The sequence below is a fragment of the Urocitellus parryii genome, unplaced genomic scaffold, assembly GCF_045843805.1.
Source record: "Urocitellus parryii isolate mUroPar1 unplaced genomic scaffold, mUroPar1.hap1 Scaffold_79, whole genome shotgun sequence".
In the NCBI taxonomy this organism is placed as follows: domain Eukaryota; kingdom Metazoa; phylum Chordata; class Mammalia; order Rodentia; family Sciuridae; genus Urocitellus; species Urocitellus parryii.
This window is the reverse complement of record NW_027554171.1, coordinates 214,817-233,391: the sequence shown is the minus strand read 5'-3', so window position 1 is coordinate 233,391 and position 18,575 is coordinate 214,817. Positions and strand designations below refer to the sequence as shown.

Here is an 18,575-nt window from a genome sequence, read left to right as displayed (position 1 = left end):
TGGGTTCCATGCATCTGATGCAGTTTTGTGTGTCTATTGGACCCCTACCATATTCGTCAATGATTGACTTACAAGCACGTGGGAAGAAACTGAAAGGAGGGGCTGGGGCCAAAAAATTAATTCCTTCTCTGTTCAAGGCTTAGCATTTGAGCATGGCAGTGGGTGCTTGCCGGCCATGGCCACTGGAGGCTTTCCATTTTATCTGGCCACACTTTATTTTTTTCTTATAAACATTTGGACCATTGGCTTTGTTCTAGTGAAAACCCCCTTTAAGTGACCTCTGGGTTTGTGGTGAGGGGTGCTATAAGAAGATCCATTCTCCACTTCATCTTTTTGGTCTCCCTATCTTTGAGTCTCTGGATCTCGATTGATGAAAACTGTGGTGGCCACCTTCATCAGCTCACTGGCACACTTCTCAGTAAAGCCCTCTAGGATTGAAATTTTGGCAAATGGCTCTTTGAGCCTGTCCCACAAAGGCTGCATTGGTCACCTGTTGCTTGAGCCTATGCATTTCTTCACTGATGAACTTGCACTGTGGCTACTACACTTATATGTGCCCTTCCTCCCCTGGGCACCTCTGGGCAGAGAGAGGGGTGGCAGCAGCAGTGGCCTGGACATTTAGCTCTGAGTCAGTTGGGCACATTTCTTTTGATCATCGCTGCCAGTTTGATAGGGCAGAGGGGCCTTAGGAAGATGTGGGGCCGAGATAAATATTCAGGGTTATTGAGAGTGTGAGAGGGAGATGCTAGAGCAGTGGGAGGCTTATCTCGGCTGTTTGTCTGCAGATGCTTGACTTAGGCTAGGGCTCAGGGCTGGCTCCAATTCCTTCTAACTCTTGGGAACAGACAGTGTGTTTTATTCTCTCTCTCTCTCTCTTTTTCTTTTCTTTTAGACTTTCTATGAGGACTTCTTGACAACTCTTTATTTTAGACCTTCTTTGTTGGGGCCCCATCCTAGGTCTGAATAATGGGCTGCATCAGATCAGTCATGGTCCAAGGTTTCTCCATGTAGGAGGAAGTATGATTTTCCCAGCTTATGAGCTCAATGGTGGAGAAAGGCTGGCACACAAAACTGGCTTGTTTCCCCTTAGGCATTTCCCTCTGGTCAATATGGGCAAGTCCTTTGGTCCCTTGCAGGAGCATCTGGAGAGTTCTCATCTGAGTTGTGGCTCTGATATTGGGACAAATCTCCCTCCTTAATCTTGGGAGGTGAAAGAGTCTTTGGTCCTAGGAAGACTTTGGCTCTGAGGACATCTCAGAGGAAAGAATAGCTAGTATTGGGGGATTGGTGGGGTCATCATTTTTTGCCTCTGAGGACAAGGGGGCTAGGGGACAATCTGTTGTCCCAGTGGTCTCGACAAAGTTGGTCTTGGGTCCTCTTCTGGCTCACAGGAAAACTTTTCCCTTTCCTGCCTTTTTTAGTCAGGTTTTCTGTTTAGCTGCTTTCCACTGGGTCTTAGAGACCACTATGCTTCTGGCTAACATCAGCTTTGACCGTCCATCTAGACAGGCTCTCAACCAAGGGGGTTGTTTCTGTACTATCTCTTGCCAGCATTCAGTATAAGAGAAGTGGTTCAGGGTTCCAACAACAAAAGGACCTCAGCAATGACTCTACCATCTAAAGATCCTTCTGGTGGCCAGCCCTCATCTTGGGTGAGCCACTCTAATTCACAGAGTATGCAACCTTTGTGGAGTGAATCTCACCCCACAGTTACCAGGAAAACCTTCCTAAAGGTTTCTAACACACATTTCAGAAGGCTCAGTTTCCTTAGGTGCCTCCTATGTTCCACCCGGCATCAGTGTCGCACACTTAGAACAAACCACAAGACTCGCTTCGTCCATCTCCAGCCATTCCCTTCCTGGGGACTTAGGGCCCTCTTAGCCTTGCGGGTCAGTGTCAACACCCGACCTGGAGCTTTCACCTAGACGTTGGTTGGTGAAATTCCACCATAGACTGTATGAGGTGCCAAGGAACAGAGGATCAGGACTCTGCACTCGCTTCGGCCCTCGGGTTGAGTCAGAACCCTTCCCTTTATCCATCTCATTCACACACTTTCACACAGACATTGCCAGGACAGAATTTCTATACCACCCAAATTCCAACAATTCTAAACCAAACAAAAAGGGAGTCACGGGTTCCCGTCTGCTCGCTGACCCAGAACAGAGACTATTCAGGTGTCTCCCTGGGTCTGTTTCAGCTCCAACCAGTTTGAAGGGTACTAGGGACCCAACAGAGGTTGATCAAGCCTCTCTTCCACTCGCTTAGGCCTCAAAGGGGAAGTCAGGTGGCTGCAAAAACCAAAAGGACCCAGGTACTACCTGTTCAGATGGGCCGTGCTCCAAAACCCTAATTCTGGTTGCTGCTGCCTGTGGGTTCTGTTGTGCTCTGGGGTGGCCGCCCCAGGGTGCAGGATGAGTGGATCATCCTTCAGGCCAAGAGTGGCCTGGGCATGGCAAGGGGACCACTGTCCCCCATCGTCCCAGGGAAGCCAGTCCCCAGAGGCAAGAGAGGCAGAATAGCCTTCCTTATCTTCCTTATCTCCTCCTCTTTAACAAATTGTTAAAGAGATCACTCCCGTTAAATGCTGATGGAACTGAAAATTCAACCTATGGGTGAGCTTCCTAGTTCAACAACATTATACATAAACCCATGTTCAGTAAAATGAATATTTTTTTTTATATGGGGATGACATATATTCCATGGATGAATTTCAATTGGCATATATATTGCTACTTTTTAATGTGTGTGTGTGTGTATACTTTCCAGATTTTTTAATATATAAACTATATATGTCTTATTATACACTCCCTAAATTCACTCATGTTAATGTATGTGGATTTATAATCAACTTTTCACAAGATTATTCTCAGAAATATTCATTATCCTAAAATACATATATGATTCCTAGTACTGAAAACTAACTTCAGTGAATGGTCCATAAAAATCCTAATATTTCTACAGTAACATCAATGCAAGTAGATTCCTATGGAACATGATGTGTAATTTGACATTAATTTTTATTCAACATTGGTACATTACTATTTCTTCAGTTTATGTACATCATAGGATATATGCTTTCATCTTCAAGTTCACAAATTTATAGGCATTTGATTCACTTTCTATCACTTCCTGCTTCAGAACGCATGTATTCCTCCATGTTTCTTGACTGGTCTTTTCATGAGATGTCTTTCCAAACACATTATTTTTGATTTCCATAATCATTTTTGAAGCAAAACTCACACACTCTTCATGATAAACAGTAACACTAATATTACCATTAAATGTATAACTGGTTGGAATGAATGTATGTATATCAATAACAGATTTCATGTATATTTTCAGATATCAATTTAACAAATTATTTAAATTTGAAATGAGTTATATTATTTATTCACAGTATGGTCTATTCGTGCATCATCTCTATAGTCATAGACGCAGGGCACACCTACTTGTATCCCCAATACTAATTTATAGGTCTTCAAAATATTGCTCACAGAAATGGTGGAAGATATACTCATGTCACCTGATCTACATATTCATTTCATCACAGTAATATTCTTCACAAAAATGCAAAGGTCACACTTAGGATTGTACCAAAGCCTAAATTGAAGGTGAGCATGGATTACCAAAAACATCCATGTCCATGTTGCCTAATGCTTTCAAATTTCAATCCTATTGGTGACTACATATTTGTTTCTTCATAAGATTATATATTCAACCTCCCCCTGTTGTAAATGTCTAATCCTATCACTCATTTTATACTTTGCCTTATTTCCTAATGTCTGTATTGATATCTGCTTTCCTACATATATTCCCCAGTTCATCATTGTGACTGACTCTTCACATGTGCTGACATTTACATTCACTCTCTGACACCCTGTTGCAAAAGTAGTTTTGATCCAAATCCTATAATCACTCTTTTTCCTAATCCTACAGACCCTCTTACTAATCCTACCCACTATACTTTTTGACTGGATATTCTCTTCTACATTCAATAATCTGAGGTAAAATATCCTATGCCATTGTATATTGATTTATCTGACACGTATGTGCAGAACATAATTCAAATCTATGTATCCCAATGAAGGGCCCAATGCCCTTCTGTGATTCAAATCTTACCTAGATTTCTGTTTTCATACTTATATTTCATCTATATATTCTTATGAACATCACAGGTTACCAATAGCAGTATTCATCCAGCAGAATGATTCCTAACCCAATTCAAACATGTTATTAACCCTAATTATACACTATTCCCTCAATCTAACTTTACAGAAGAGCAGGTACAGAGTTGATCTTACAATACAGGAATGTAGGAGATATTACATCTGCTGAGAATCTCAAAGGTAGATGCAGAAATAATCCCTGGAGAAGATGTAGGCAGCTATAGAGGACCTGAGAGAACAAAAGTCGTCTTCCATGGCAATCAACCTGGTCAGTATGAAAGGATGTGTCTGAATCAGCCTCTCTCTTCTCAATGCAGGGAAGATGGATCAAACCAGGCCTGTGTGAATAGTTGTTCCTGGGTTCCTATGGTTTATATACCATTCTAATTTGTGAAAGTGTCACAGGAAGATGGGCCAGCCTCCATCTCATGGGACCCTTGGAGGCAACTGTTAGGACAAAGTGGTTGCCAAGGCAGTGACCTCATTCAGTTCCTTGAAGGAAGTGACCTTACCTCAATTCCTTGGTGATGGAACTTTCTGAACTTGTGATCCAGGTAGTGATGCATCCAGAGCCAGTCCCAGTCCAAGTCTCATTGTGCTCACTTGTTTGGAATAACCATGGACAGAGTCAGTCTTTCTTGGTACCTACTGATGTGACAATGGCCAAATGCTAGGAAATCTCTGAAGAGGGGACTTTCCTGAGAAAGAAGGTAGTGGCTCATCACTGGCTCCTGACAACTTCACAGACTTTGTCAAGGCGACCAGATCTGCGACAGGACAGGCCACTGCTGGGGAACATAGTATGGCCCATCAGTCAGAGGACACTCCAGGTAGTTGCAACCTAATTGGGGAAAGGCGGTGCCTTTGTAGGTATGTGTTTGAATTTGTGGTTTTGTCTCATATTCTGAGAATATGTAGGAAAGGTGGTTTGTTCAGTTTGGAGTGAATAGATTCTAGTGAGTCATTTGATCAAGGCGAGTGTTTCTATGTCTATGTATCCCACTGTGTCTGTGGTTGTAGACATTAGAAAACAGAATGCATCAAAGGATTTGTCCTGTCTAGTGGAATGCTTTCCAGCATTCTTCCTACCTAATTTTTGAATGGACTGTGGCTTGCCTTATCAATGGGCAACACCTACTATCTTCCTAAGTTCCTGTATTCTTCCTGAATTCTGGCCACTCTCCAAGATATGTACCACCTTCAAGCTCTGTGACATGGTTATGTACTGGATAGCTGAAGGGAATGCCAAGCCTCTCAAAAAACACAGAAATCAGTGTAACCATTAATGTATCAGTGGAGAAACCCTGCTTTGGGCCTTTTTCTTACCTATTGTTCTGTTGCCCTGAATTTCAGGAAGATCTTTGCCTCAGGCCACCGCTTTGAGAAGCCTGAAGAAAACAGTTTCCAAATGAAAATGAAGATGCATCACCTGTGGCTCTTTGGTTAACTGCTTTGTAAAGGGATGTGTCTGAATCAGCCTCTTGGCCCTGTGTGAGGCTGTGGCTTAGATTATCAGCACCCCATGAAACTAAATAAAGCTCCCATGTGTGCATCCAAAACAAAAATGTCCAAAAGAGCAGTCATTATGGATGAACTCTCTTGCCTTCCTCTGTAAGGTTCTGACATCCATGAAGTGAGAATAGGAATCCTTTGGGTCCAATGAGTTCTTCAAAGCCCTGCAGAGGCTAGCCCATAGGTGCTTCGGTTTTCTCATGACTTCAGTTCACATAAAGAATCTATACCCGACCATCAGTAGGCCTCAAATTTGAGAAGTGGAACAGTATTAACAGCAGGCCTGTTTGATCTCTCCTGGTTCTCAGGAAGGTTGTCCAGGCCACCCTGACTTTAGGCAAATGAGGGGCATGGGAGCTTATTTTGGTCACTGTCTTGGGCTGGGCCCTCATGGAAACTTCCAGCCAGAGATTATGATTAGTGTCTATATGGAAGAAGATGAGGACCGTGTGGGAGTGTTTTGGTTTGAATTGTGGTTATTTGTGTGGTGGTTAGAAGACATTACTGTGTAAACCTCAGCTTGAACTCTGGTGTGATTCCAGTTAGAGACTGAATTCTGAACTGACCTCAGAGAAGTATTGCCATGAATTGTGTCGGAATTTTAGGAGGCCACGCATGAGAGTCACCTTGGAAACAGAGACCTAGGCCCAGGGTGGCTTTCCACACAGCACTGCAAATATCATCCAGGATATCACATGATTTTATTCTTAAAGAGTGGCAGCCATGGTTGATAGTCAAAACACACATGGACCTCACATGGCAGACCTCAATGGGCCTGGCTTCATATGACCTTTGTGCCACTCTTTGGGAAGACTTGCCTGCGAGAGTTCTCCAGAGCTTTCAATGAAAGGAGATTCCTTACCATTTAATGGTTCCTGAATGAATTGAATCCCACAGTGCCTCCTACTTCATCCTTGATATACGGCTAGATAAATACCAGGAATTTTTTTTAAATTCCCATAACTAGGTGGCACTGGAGAACTTGGTGGAATATAAATTGGTACAATCATTTTGGAAAATAGTTTTGTGTTACCTAATGAAGTTGAAAATGTGCAAGACTATAACTCTCTGATATATTCCCTAGAGATATTCTTTCACATGTGTATCAGGAGATGTGGACATGAATGTTTCTAACAATTTAAAAGAAATAACTTCAACAAGAGTAGGATATTAACTGGGCATGGTGGCACACTCGTGTAGTCCCAACACTTAGGAAGCTGAGGCAAGATTATCACCTAAGCCCAGGATTTTGAGGCCAGCCTGGGCAACAGAATAAGACCCCATCTCAAAAATGAAATAAAACAAATGAGTAAAATATATTACAACAGTATAAATGAAAGAACAACCACACATAATGGATGAATCTCAGTTTTGATGGTCAAGATAAGGACTAAAATCATAGAAAAATACTTGGAGTATTATTGTTTTTATATAGAAATTTTAAAAGGGCCCAAATATTGGTAGATGATAAAACTAAAAAGACCAAAGGAAGGATTATAAAATAACTCAGGATGTATTTCTCTTTAGAGATACATGAAGTGCATTAATAAAGGGATACCTGGTGATTTCTAGTGGTAAATTTCTACTTCTTGGCCTGTGTGGGTATATGGATGTTTTCATTATTCTTTAAATGGTTCAGATAACTTTTGTATACTCTCTTTGATGAATTATATGTTTCAAAATACAGTAATTTTTAAAAGCAATAATGTTAAAGTTCTACATATGTACACATGTGTATAAATTTTGTATTTTCCATGAAGTAAAACAATAGGAATCTTTAGTAGAAAAAATGTCAGTAGCACTTCAGTATATTTGCATTCTCTCATGTGACTGGCTGGTTGAGAGAGAAACTAATATCAAATATAAGTTTACCATGAAAGCCAGATCTTTTTACATATAGCTTCTGTTAAATATACACTTGGAAAAGTGTCATCACCTGCCTCATTTAATCTATTACTTAAAATATACTTCTCCAGGCTGTCTTACTTAAATCTTATTTTGCAAACAAGAAATTTTTAATTTTTTAAGTATAAAAATCCATTTGAAATCTGTTCATTCTTTTATTAACCTTTATTTGTTTTTTTCTTAGCCTTTCTATGTTAGCTATATCTTCCTTGAGTAGAATCAGAGAAGAAAACTGTACCAAAATTCTAAAGCCTATTTTCATGACTGATATTGTGAAGATACTAAAAATGAAAACAAAACAAAACAACCTTGTTGTTAGTTTGGTTGTATTATTTATATTAATTCAAGTAAGACTGGGTTTGTTTCCCATGCAGTAAACATATCACTGAGTTAAAGATCTGGAAAGAACCTTCAGAAATTACCTCGTAGTCATCTTCTGTAAGTATGACTCAGATTATCTCAGTCAAATAAGTTACTATCCTAATCTTAAAATTTCTCCTGAGAATATTTTTAAAATGTGTTTGTCTCAGAACACTTTTAATACAATGTCAGCCTACAGTTAGCAGCCAGTAAACAGTAAGCCAACAGTATAGATTTACCTAGGGTACAGTGGAGTCCTAGCAGTACCCAACTCTAAAGTCTCTATGCAAAATGCAAGATAAGGGGCTCAGAGCCCTGCCTGTTCAGCTCCTTTGGCTGCAAACCCAACAGCTCCCTGGTTTTCCCCAGTGATCTAGCCCCAAAGCTTGTCTCTTCACATAAATGAGTGCTGACATTCTGTTTTCACTCTGATTTGGTTTAATCCCCAAACTTTCTTTCTTGGCTCATTCCCACTTGATTATTCCAGAAAATAAAGAGCTGATTTGTACTTGTATTTGATATGAATAGACACCTAAAATATTTGTAAGTCCTAAAAATATATCACTTATTAAAATTAGAAATATATTGGGAAATATTTTTCTCCTAATCATGGGCAATAGGCAATTTCATCTAAAAACATATTTATTTCTTAAGGCCCAGACTTTTTTTTTTTTGGTACTAGTGATTAAACCCAGGGGTGATTAACCACTGAGCCATATCCCCGGCATTTTTTTGTTGTTGTTTTTTATTTAGAGATAGGGTCTGTCTCATTGAATTGCTTAGGACCTTGCTAAGTTGCTGTGGCTGGCTTTGAACATGTGATTCTCCTGCCTCAGCCTCCATAGCTGCTGGGATTACAGCTGTGATTAACCTCATCTGTCCTGGCTAGGACTGTACTTTTTTAGAATAAAAAATCTTTGATGTCAAAACTTGTTTTGTTTCAGTTTTTATACCTGGCATGCTCCACTGGAATGTTGTTACTGTGACATGACCTGATTGCAAAGTGAAAAATGTCAGTTGTATTTAACTGAAGAATTGGAGACTCACTAAAACTTGGCCTCACTTGATTTTTTTTGTAAATTTATTGTAATTAAATAATTTTAATTTAAAAATTAATATTTATTTACTTTAAGAAAAGGAGACTTCAAATTATATAGGTAAAGCTCCTGACTTTTCCACAAACCAGCACTCTCCCTATCATTGAAAAGGATTGTTCCAGAGTTAATGCTTTTGTGTATACACATATACAAATACATATGAATATACATATATTTACTTTATTTAAAAATATTTTACTTAAATAGTGTGGTTGAATATTTCTTTCTTTTTTTAAAATTTTATAATATTTTTTTTATTGGTTGTTCACAACATTTGTACTCCTCTTCTTCATCATCACAGTCTAGACCCTGATGGGCAACTTCAGTAGTATTATTCTCCTGAAACAGATTTTTCTCCAAATCAGATACTCTGGCTGCCTCCATAGTGACTTTTATTTTCATGCTGTGAAAGCCTGTGGAGACCAATCTCACTTGCAGATTGACAGGTTCCCCATCAAACACCAAGAAGTGTGAGTTCACTCCTTCTTTAAAACCAGGCGGTTGGTAATCTTGTGGAGTCACTGCAAAATGAAAAGGGCAAAAAGCCATGAAACTTAGTTTCAATAGAAGCCAGAAAAATATTTTAAGTATAGCAACATGTATCTTTCAGATGTTTGTAAAATCCTTCTATTTACATAAAATATTAGTTTAGTACTTAAGAAGAATTGGAATAAAGGTCTACACCTACCTGAATTGTAGTAATGGAGTTTCATAGTAAGTATAACATCATTAGGAAGGGGTCCAAGGTTCTGCATCAGTATATATAATTTACGAATCAGTAGTACACTGGCTTTCTTAATATCTTTACTATTTGTTCCACTTTCAAAGCTTGTACTACTGCTATAATCACATAGAAAAAAAGGCATATTTTTCAATCATATGCAATACTGACAATATATTCCCAAAAGAACACAACTTTTGAGTATATGATCAAATAAATATAAACATCTAGACATTTTGGAGACAATTTTTAGAGTATAAATTAAAGGAACAAGTATACAATTTCAATGAATATACAAAGGACTTATAAATAATACATTCACCTAAAGCATTTGAAATATGACTTTATTTTTTTAAAATGTGCTTATTACAAGTAACCATATGTCATAATAATGAGAACACTGGATTTGGAATTAGATATCCTGGCATCTAATATAATCTCTGCTGTTAACTAGCTGAATGTCTTCAGTCAAATCATTTAGATACACTTTTTTGGTTATGTCATTTGTAAGATAAGCTTACAGACATTTCTACAACTTCCTAACCATAAAATCAGCTACTAGCTCTGTATCTATCATCTGGTTATCTCTCAAAGGCATCCCATCCTCACACTTGCAGGGATTACCCCACTGGGAATCTTAACTATTCTTCCTCTTTCCTTCATTTACACATTGCAAACCATTTTGCATACCACAGACAAAATAATAACCCTAATAGAAAAATATGCTCATATCCCATTCATGCTTAAAATGCCTCCATTAAATTAATAAACTTTAATGTCCATTTATACTCTTTAATGTCCATTTATACTCTTCTCTACTCTCACCAGCAACTACTGTCCAATTTCCTCTCAACCATGTGCATTTGCTGTTCATTCCACCTGTATTGTACTTTTCTATTTCTCTTCTAAACCCTAATGCAATGTGTCATCTTTTCAAAGAAGTCTTCTCCTATAATCCCCACAGACTCTGCACAGACTTAGGAGAACTGTTTGTCGCTCACTAAGCAGCAAGTGACTGTATCTTTCATCAATATCTTTCATTCAGTGAATATGAATGAACAAGTTGGACTAAATTACCTTCCAATTCTAAACATTTTTCTCTCTGAAATTTTCTTCTCCAATTAGTCTCATATTTGAGTAGTTTTGGGGGAAGAGCTATGATTATTAGTATAATTGCACAGTGTTGAAAAATAATCCTAAGTAATTGAACTATTGAGTTTTCCCCTAACTGATCTTTAGAGGCAGTGTAAATTTATAAAGCAAACCTTTATTAAGCTTTTCTATCAATTTCAAACAACTTAGCTTTGTCTGCCAGAATTTAACCAATTTAAACACGGTAACCTGAGTGAAGGGCTACAGCCAGGTGGCCCAGGGGATCCTCCAGGATTCATCAGTAAAATCATTCAAAACTCTGATGTAAACAAATACTACTTTTTGGCTTCTAGGAAATTCTAATATGTATTATTTTCTTGCCTCCCTAATATCTGCAAGATTTGGCCATTTTTTATTTTACTGCTTACCTCTTGGCATATGTGTCTTTATAACCAAAGAGATTAATCTGGTTGCCAGGGATACTTATATTTGAGTTTTAGAGAGTAAAAACAACAGCTTTATGTGAGAAAATATGTGTAAATGTGAATATAATCTGTAAAGTGCTATACAAACGTTAGCTAGTGATAATTAAAATTTTAACTCTCATTTTTGGAACTTTGTTCTCACATTTGAATATTGCCTAAAAGTTTTATAAATGATAGAATAATTAAGGAAGTGAGTATTAGAGAGAAATCATCAAGCCCCAGAGAGCTAATAATAGAGAAAAGGGAGAATTCTGCCACATTTCTCTTAAATTCATTCCTGTCAGAGATATCCACCTCTCTTACTTGGAGCACTCTACTACCTGGGGCTTTTCACTATCATTTTCATCTTCCACTTCGATTGTATCAGTAAATCTTTAGCTCTATCTACCTCCTGGATAATCTGAAGCCAAAAAACTACTGAAAGAAGAATAAATATTTCTCCTCAACAAACATCTTCATCTGCATTGGGCCCTTCTGAACTACTATTTAATCCACTAGTGTGCTATTTAATGCACTAAATGTGTTTAAAACTTGGAGTTTTAGATTTGCTAGGACAATAAGGTGTTTTCCAGTCTTTTACATACAGAGAAGCACATAGAAAATGCTATTTGTCCATCATGGTGGGGTAGGCAGATGACAAAAGTTATGCAGGTAGGCAAACAGTCCAGGGTTTTTTATCTAACCCTGGCCCCAACTGACTATATAGAATGTGTAAAAGATCAATATCTCAATATAGCAGTTGAGAAACATTGGGTTAGTAGCTAGACAGGGCCTTATGGAGTTCTTCAATCAACATTTTGCAGACAGCCTTGTTAATATAATGGTGATGCTTATCATGTCCTCTACTCTCATCAATTAAATCCATGGATTTCAGAAATTTAATTATTATAGTTCATTTTTATAATAGTGAAGTTTTATGGGAGTTATGGAAAAATGATAAAAAACGTATAAAACTTTTTTCTGGCTTATAAAAATTTATGTTTATCTCACTTCTATATACTTTATCAGGTTCATTAAATAATTAGATTCTACCTGTCAAAATCCATAGTGGCTCCTTCTTTTGTATATTTGAATTTGAACTGGTATATCTCAGTCACTTTCTAGAAAAACCAAAGGTTATAAAGAAATTAATTTAAAAAAGAAATCCAGAATTTTACCTGATAATAAGGCACATTTTCATTGTATACCTACCATGCTTCCTATATACCTGTTTATTCCACAGTATTATATTATTTAGGAGTAATATTTCCAGATATTAAGATACTTTTTCTCCAAAAGTGAGTTAGATGATAAATGCTTCCATTATAATTGAAGTTGGAAAAACTAAGGCACAGTCAAGTATCTCACCCATTAGGTTCTGACAGGGGAATCAGTTGAGAAACTATTCTTCACATAATACGTATTTTAGTGAATGTCTGTTTTGTATCAAGCATTGGAGTCACAGTGATGAACAATATTTTGGTCCCTGTTGTTCTTGAATTTACAGTCTGCTCAGGAGATAATCAATAAATAATTTCACATAGTACAATTGCTGTGAACAATATGAAGCAGATGCTGTGATGGAAAGAAGATGAAGGGAGAAAAGTGCTGATTTGGCTTGAAAGGGCCAAGGAAAGCAACCCCAAAGAGGTGATATTTGAGTTGAACCTCAAGATTGAGGATATTACTGCTATCTGCTCTTCTGTTAAGAAAGCTAGAAATACCAAGGGACAGATTTCAGAACACACAGAAGTGCCCCTCATTCATCTGGTTGAATATTTAATCCTTGATAATGTGGGGATGAAAATGTTAGATTGATCAGAAAAAGTCTCAGTGCTTCTATTACTTTTCTCTACTCTGAAGTTTAGTCTTCTGGTTCTGCAGATCTTACTCCTTAATATACACCTTAATCACAGGTGACCATGTACTGGGAAAACTTTCTCATGTTGGTTAAACTCTAAAGTGAGAGATTTATCATGGAGTTAATTTCAATACAAGTATTTTTTTCTAACTAGACAACCTACTAGAGAAATGAAAGTTCAGAAGGCTGCTTATGGCAACATTAGGAGAGATGGGTGAGATTAGAAGCATCTACAGCTGCCTAACAGCAACAGGTTCACTCTGGACAGGCTAGATACACACAGTATCTTCTCTTAACCAATGCTGGATGTAATTGCCCTGTCAAACAATGCCTACAGCCTGCCTGCCCATGTTTCTGAGTCAACTATAGCTATTTAACGTTGTGAGCTTTTATTTTTTAAATGAAAGAAATCTTTCAGTAGCTGATAATTTTACTTGCATTTTATTATTTGATCACTGAACCAATAAGTTTTACATTTATAATTGTTTTATAGAAGATGCTAATTCTTTTAACTTGAAACTAATTTATCAAAGAAGGTATATTATAACTCACAAAATGTTCTCCCACTTTTCAGGCTGTATTGCCTGACAAAGGTGATATTTAAATTGATCATCAATTGTTTCTATCAATCATGCTGATCACATTCATATAGACCAAAGCAACAGCAACACATGAAGCCTCTTCTCCCTCCACTTTCCAATCCATTGGTAAGACTTTTCAGGACTATCTTCAAAGTGAATTGCAAGACCATCTAATATTCATTCTTTATTCTATAGCCCAAAAGATCATGCAATACCGTTGTGTAAACCCCTCTAACTAATGGCATCCCATTGCCCTGACAACATTTAATTTATGAATTATTTTGGTCAATAAGACATTACTCATCTGTCCCCTACCTATTTCTCCTGCACTTTCCCTCCCATTCACTAAGTGATAGGATCATGGCACCTTTTTTTTTTTCATAAACATCCAAGATTCCTTCCCATCTTAGGGCCTTTGTATAGTTATGCTCTGGGACATGCTATCTCCGGTTAATGATAATATTTGGCCACTGCCCAAAATGCTGTAGCCATGAAGTAGATTTCAGTAGCCCTCCCTACTCTGAAGTACATATTATTATTCTCATTACTGAAGAAGCTGGTTAAGTGGTAGAGCTGAGATTTGACTCTAGTACCTGTAATGTTAATTAGCATATTATTCTACCTGTTATATTCCATTACCTCTCATAGACCTGCAAAGGCTGACTCCTTCTGGTCATTCATTCTCAGCTAAAATAGTGGTCTGGCAGAAAGGCTTTCTATGAACTGCCAATCTAAAAAATCGATTCAATTCTTCCTTTTCCATCTCTACCTCAGCATTCTTTAGTAAACTACATTTAAAATCTTTTTTTCATACACAGTATTATGACTATCTGAAAGTTTTTGCTAAATTTTGCTTACTTATTCATTATTTATCCCCCACATAAGAATGTAAAGCTTCAAGAGGGCAGGGACCTTATTTATTCCATTTACTTTCATGTTTTTGTAGCTTGAATAATGCTAAGCACATAAAATGAGCCTAATTCATATATAATATGTATATATCCTCTCTCTCTCTCTCTCTCTCTCTCTCTCTCTCTCTCACACACACACACACACACACACACACACAAACAAACACACACACACATTTGGCACTTAATCATTGAGTCACATCCCCAGCCTTTTTTACATTTTTTTTTATTTTGAGACAGGGTCTTGGTAAGTTCCTGATGCTGGCTTTTAATTTGTGATCCTTCTGCCTTAACCACCCAAGCTGCTGGGATCACAGGTATGTTCCACCATGTCCAGCCCCAATTTATGTTTGCTGAGTGAATAAATATTTAGCCCAGAGTTCATGCTCAGTTAGGGTTTCATCTTATAAACATTTTATAAAAAAACAAAATTTCTGAGAGCATAATGTGGTTAGAAACAGGGACCACCTATAGTTCAGTTCCTGAAGGAGACTATTATAATTGGACATTGACTACCTCTAATAAGCACAGAGGAATAGATAATAATATCATAATATCTGTATTCTTACAATATTCATATATACTAATTCTTTATGTCATAAATTAAAACTTTATTTAACATATTTACATACAGCTTACATATCTTATTAATACCCACCATACTTTTTGTAGTATGTGTCTATGAAAAGCTATCATTCTTTACTATTTCAGCTGCCTTTGTCAATTTCTCTTTCAAAAGACAGAGCAAGCAGAACAAAACTTAATGTGCAGAAATGCCAGAACTTTGTGCAGTACCCCAAACTTTGTTGGCCTTTGAACTAGGGAAGCACAATTTGTCTTAAGTCAAAGTCTTTCACTGTTGTATCATAACATACTTGTCATAAGAGTCCTGCAAATTTAAATTGATGTGTAAAGTATATTTTTGCTGCTTTAGTTAAATATTAACATTGTTATTGTTTCTGATATTTTGTCTAGGGAAGGATATATTTCTAGGGATATGACTCAAATGTTTGGCACAATATAAGATAAATGCCAAAGACTGTGTAAGTGAGAATGTTGTTTTGTGAGTACATAAAAGAATATGATCACGGAACTAAACAGTAGTATCAGTGACATAATGCTAAACAGCAAGTAAAACAATGTAATCTTGTGGAGGAATGCTTTTAGGCACTATGAATATTGTTATGCTATAGTAGTAGTTATACTATAATTATTGCTGACTCTGTTATTCTTTTGAGTTTTTTTTAATATCCTCAAGGAACCATCAAATCTTTTAGTAATCAGAAGGGTGCCTTGAACATCTAGTAGTTAGGGATCATCACTATAGGGAATAATTTACAAATATTCAAGATATTTTCTTGGGTCATAAGTGATAGCTTAGAACTCTCCATATAATAAGTTTTTGTTTTATATCCTCATTGTTGTATGTGCTAGCATTGAAACGTATTTAACCGTTTTTTTTTCCATTCTGTAAGATTTTTCTGTATTTAAGGGTAAGTTAGTCAGCATTTCACTACTCACCAAATTACGGATTTATCACTAGGAGTTTTACATTCATAAGAAAATATGATAAATGCTGTACCAAGAAAATAACCAATTAACAATTTATCAGAAAGTTGTAGTTTAGAAAACTTCTGTTTAAACCTAAGAAAAAAGGACAACAAGAGACAAAGGCAGATAGGGTTGTAGCTCAGTGGCAGAGAACTTTCTTAGCATGTGTGAGACACTGGGTTTCATACTTAGCACCACAAAAAAATAAATAAAATAAAGGCATTCTGTTCATCTACAACTTCAAAAAAAAAAAAAAGAAGGAAAGATAAAACTAGTTTGGACATTGAGAAATGGTGATCCATTTGTATTCAAAGTTTGCTTCCCCTTTGCTTACATAATTATTCATAATTTGCAGAGAGAATTTTAAGAGTTAAAAACAATTTTGTCTTGAATATGAGCAGTTAGACAAAATACATTGGCTAAGATAAGAAAAACTGAAAGCAAGGAAAAAGTAAAGAAAGCTAGGAAGTAGATGAAGAGAACAGAAAAAAAGGAGAGAACAGAGGGCTTCTCCTTCCAACTCACTACTACAGCCACAGAAGCCAAAGGGGCAAAAGTAACTATTACGTGTCTAGGACTATAATATTCACTATGGAAGATAGAAAACAAGACAATAACCTTGTTCTCAAGAATTCACTGTCTGCTTGGGAAAATAATCTGCATGAGTCAATTGAGAGTGTTAAATTGTGGGGTTCTTCTGGAAAATAAATTTACAGAAGAAGTTAGTTTAGACAATCTAGCCAAAGAGGCTTTTATGAAAGATTTGAATTTAAGTTGGCCTTGAGGGTAAGTAGCAATCACTAAGGAAAAGAAAGAAACAGATAGAGAAGTAAAGAGGTAAAAATTCTGAAACTCTGTAAAGGTCAAAATGGGAGAATTTTGTTGGCAAAAATAGTTTAGAATTATGCCATGACTGGTTTATTTTACTAAAAGACCATAAGCAATTTTAAGAATCAGTTAAAATAAATAAAATGTGTTTTTTATATATTTATATATCAAGAGAGTCTTTTAGTGTTAATATGTTATAGAAGAGGCCCAGTTCTACTCAATGCCTTTAAAAAAAATACCCCTAGGTAATATTTGAAAATCTCATACTAAAGTATTGGTCACATTTATAAGAAAAAATGTTGAAAGAGCTCACTCTTACTGTTCAAATAGTAGTGGAGCAACATAGTCTATAGTCTCAACTCAGGTAAACATACTTAAATACAATACACATATACTATCCACCTATACATTTGTCTTCTTACCTCAGGTTTCTTTGGATTTGTGTAAAGCTTTTAAAGGAAAAATAAACAGCATATAATTTCTGAAATTTACTAGATTACTCCTCACAGAATACATTTTTTACATAAAGAGGACAATTTGTACTCTATTGAGTACTGTATTGATACATATTTCAAGCTGGAGATAGGATAAGCTCTTGTTTTGTGAATATGGATCCATTACAATACTTTATGAACACTGACTATTAAGGAAATTCCATAAAAGTAATATAAGGTATTTATACCTACTGTTAATGAGCTACAATAAATTTTAAATAATTGGCATGTTTTAAATGTTTAAACAAATTATATATCTAAGAATCTTAATGGCATATTCTCATTTTTTTAAACTACATATGCCATGTGATAATCAGGAGTATATAAAACTTCAAAAGAGTCTATAAAATTTCAAAAACAAAAAACTTTGAGCCTGTAAAGTAACTTTAAAACTATAAAAATCCTGATAGCCAACAGATGAAGAAGATAGTATATCCCATATGTTTCCTCATGTCTATAATCTACAAAATATATAATAAATGTTTTAATAAAACTTCTGATGAACTATTTTTTAAAATTCCAAAATGTAATAATATGGATAAAAAAAGGAAGAGGGAGAATACAAAAGTCAAGGAAGTAGAGACAGAGGTTTAGTCTTTAAGTGTGTACTTACTCTAAGTACTGCCATATGTAGCTTCAAGAAAAAAAAAACTTTGTTAGAATATAATTATATCTATATCATTGTTATTTTCAACAAAAGCTAATTAAAATATTATTTTAGAGAAAGTAAAGGAAAGGATCCAAGGGGAGGTAAAAGGAGATGGAAAGGGGAAATATTGAGGAATGATATTGGCCAAGTTAATATTGTTGTGTTATATGTATGTATAACATACATTTATGTTCAACTATAATGCACAAATAAAAATATGGAAAAGATAGCATTTCAGTCATATTACAAATATTTAGGTAGAAAAAAATTATTCAAAATTCAGATAAAGGAGTACTAATTATTCATTCATTCAAATAGTACCTATTACATACCCACGACTGCTGGAAAGAAAAGGGATACAAAAAAAAAAATGGTAACAATCC

The 18,575-nt window shown here is 36.3% G+C and overlaps 1 protein-coding gene across 1 annotated transcript; it reads right to left on the bottom strand.

Moving 5' to 3' along the window:
• Positions 1–342: 342 nt before the first annotated feature.
• Positions 343–18,171, bottom strand: LOC144252973 (HORMA domain-containing protein 2-like). Its single transcript, XM_077794971.1, has 7 exons — positions 18,157–18,171; positions 17,472–17,498; positions 12,371–12,438; positions 9,729–9,880; positions 9,321–9,561; positions 2,319–2,546; positions 343–463 (listed from the first exon to the last, which is right to left on the bottom strand). Exons 1-7 carry the CDS (start codon positions 18,169–18,171, stop codon positions 343–345), a joined length of 852 nt encoding a protein of 283 aa, XP_077651097.1.
• Between the last annotated feature and the right edge of the window lie 404 nt (positions 18,172–18,575).

Excerpts from the sequence above, each read along its gene's own strand:
- LOC144252973 (XM_077794971.1), bottom strand. Across the intron at positions 9,881-12,370 it reads GCCACTATGGATTTTGACAG|CAGTAGTACAAGCTTTGAAA; the intron begins GTAGAATCTAAT and ends ATGTGATTATAG. Across the intron at positions 2,547-9,320 it reads TGTGATGATGAAGAAGAGGA|AGGAGGAGATAAGGAAGATA; the intron begins GTACAAATGTTG and ends AATTTGTTAAAG.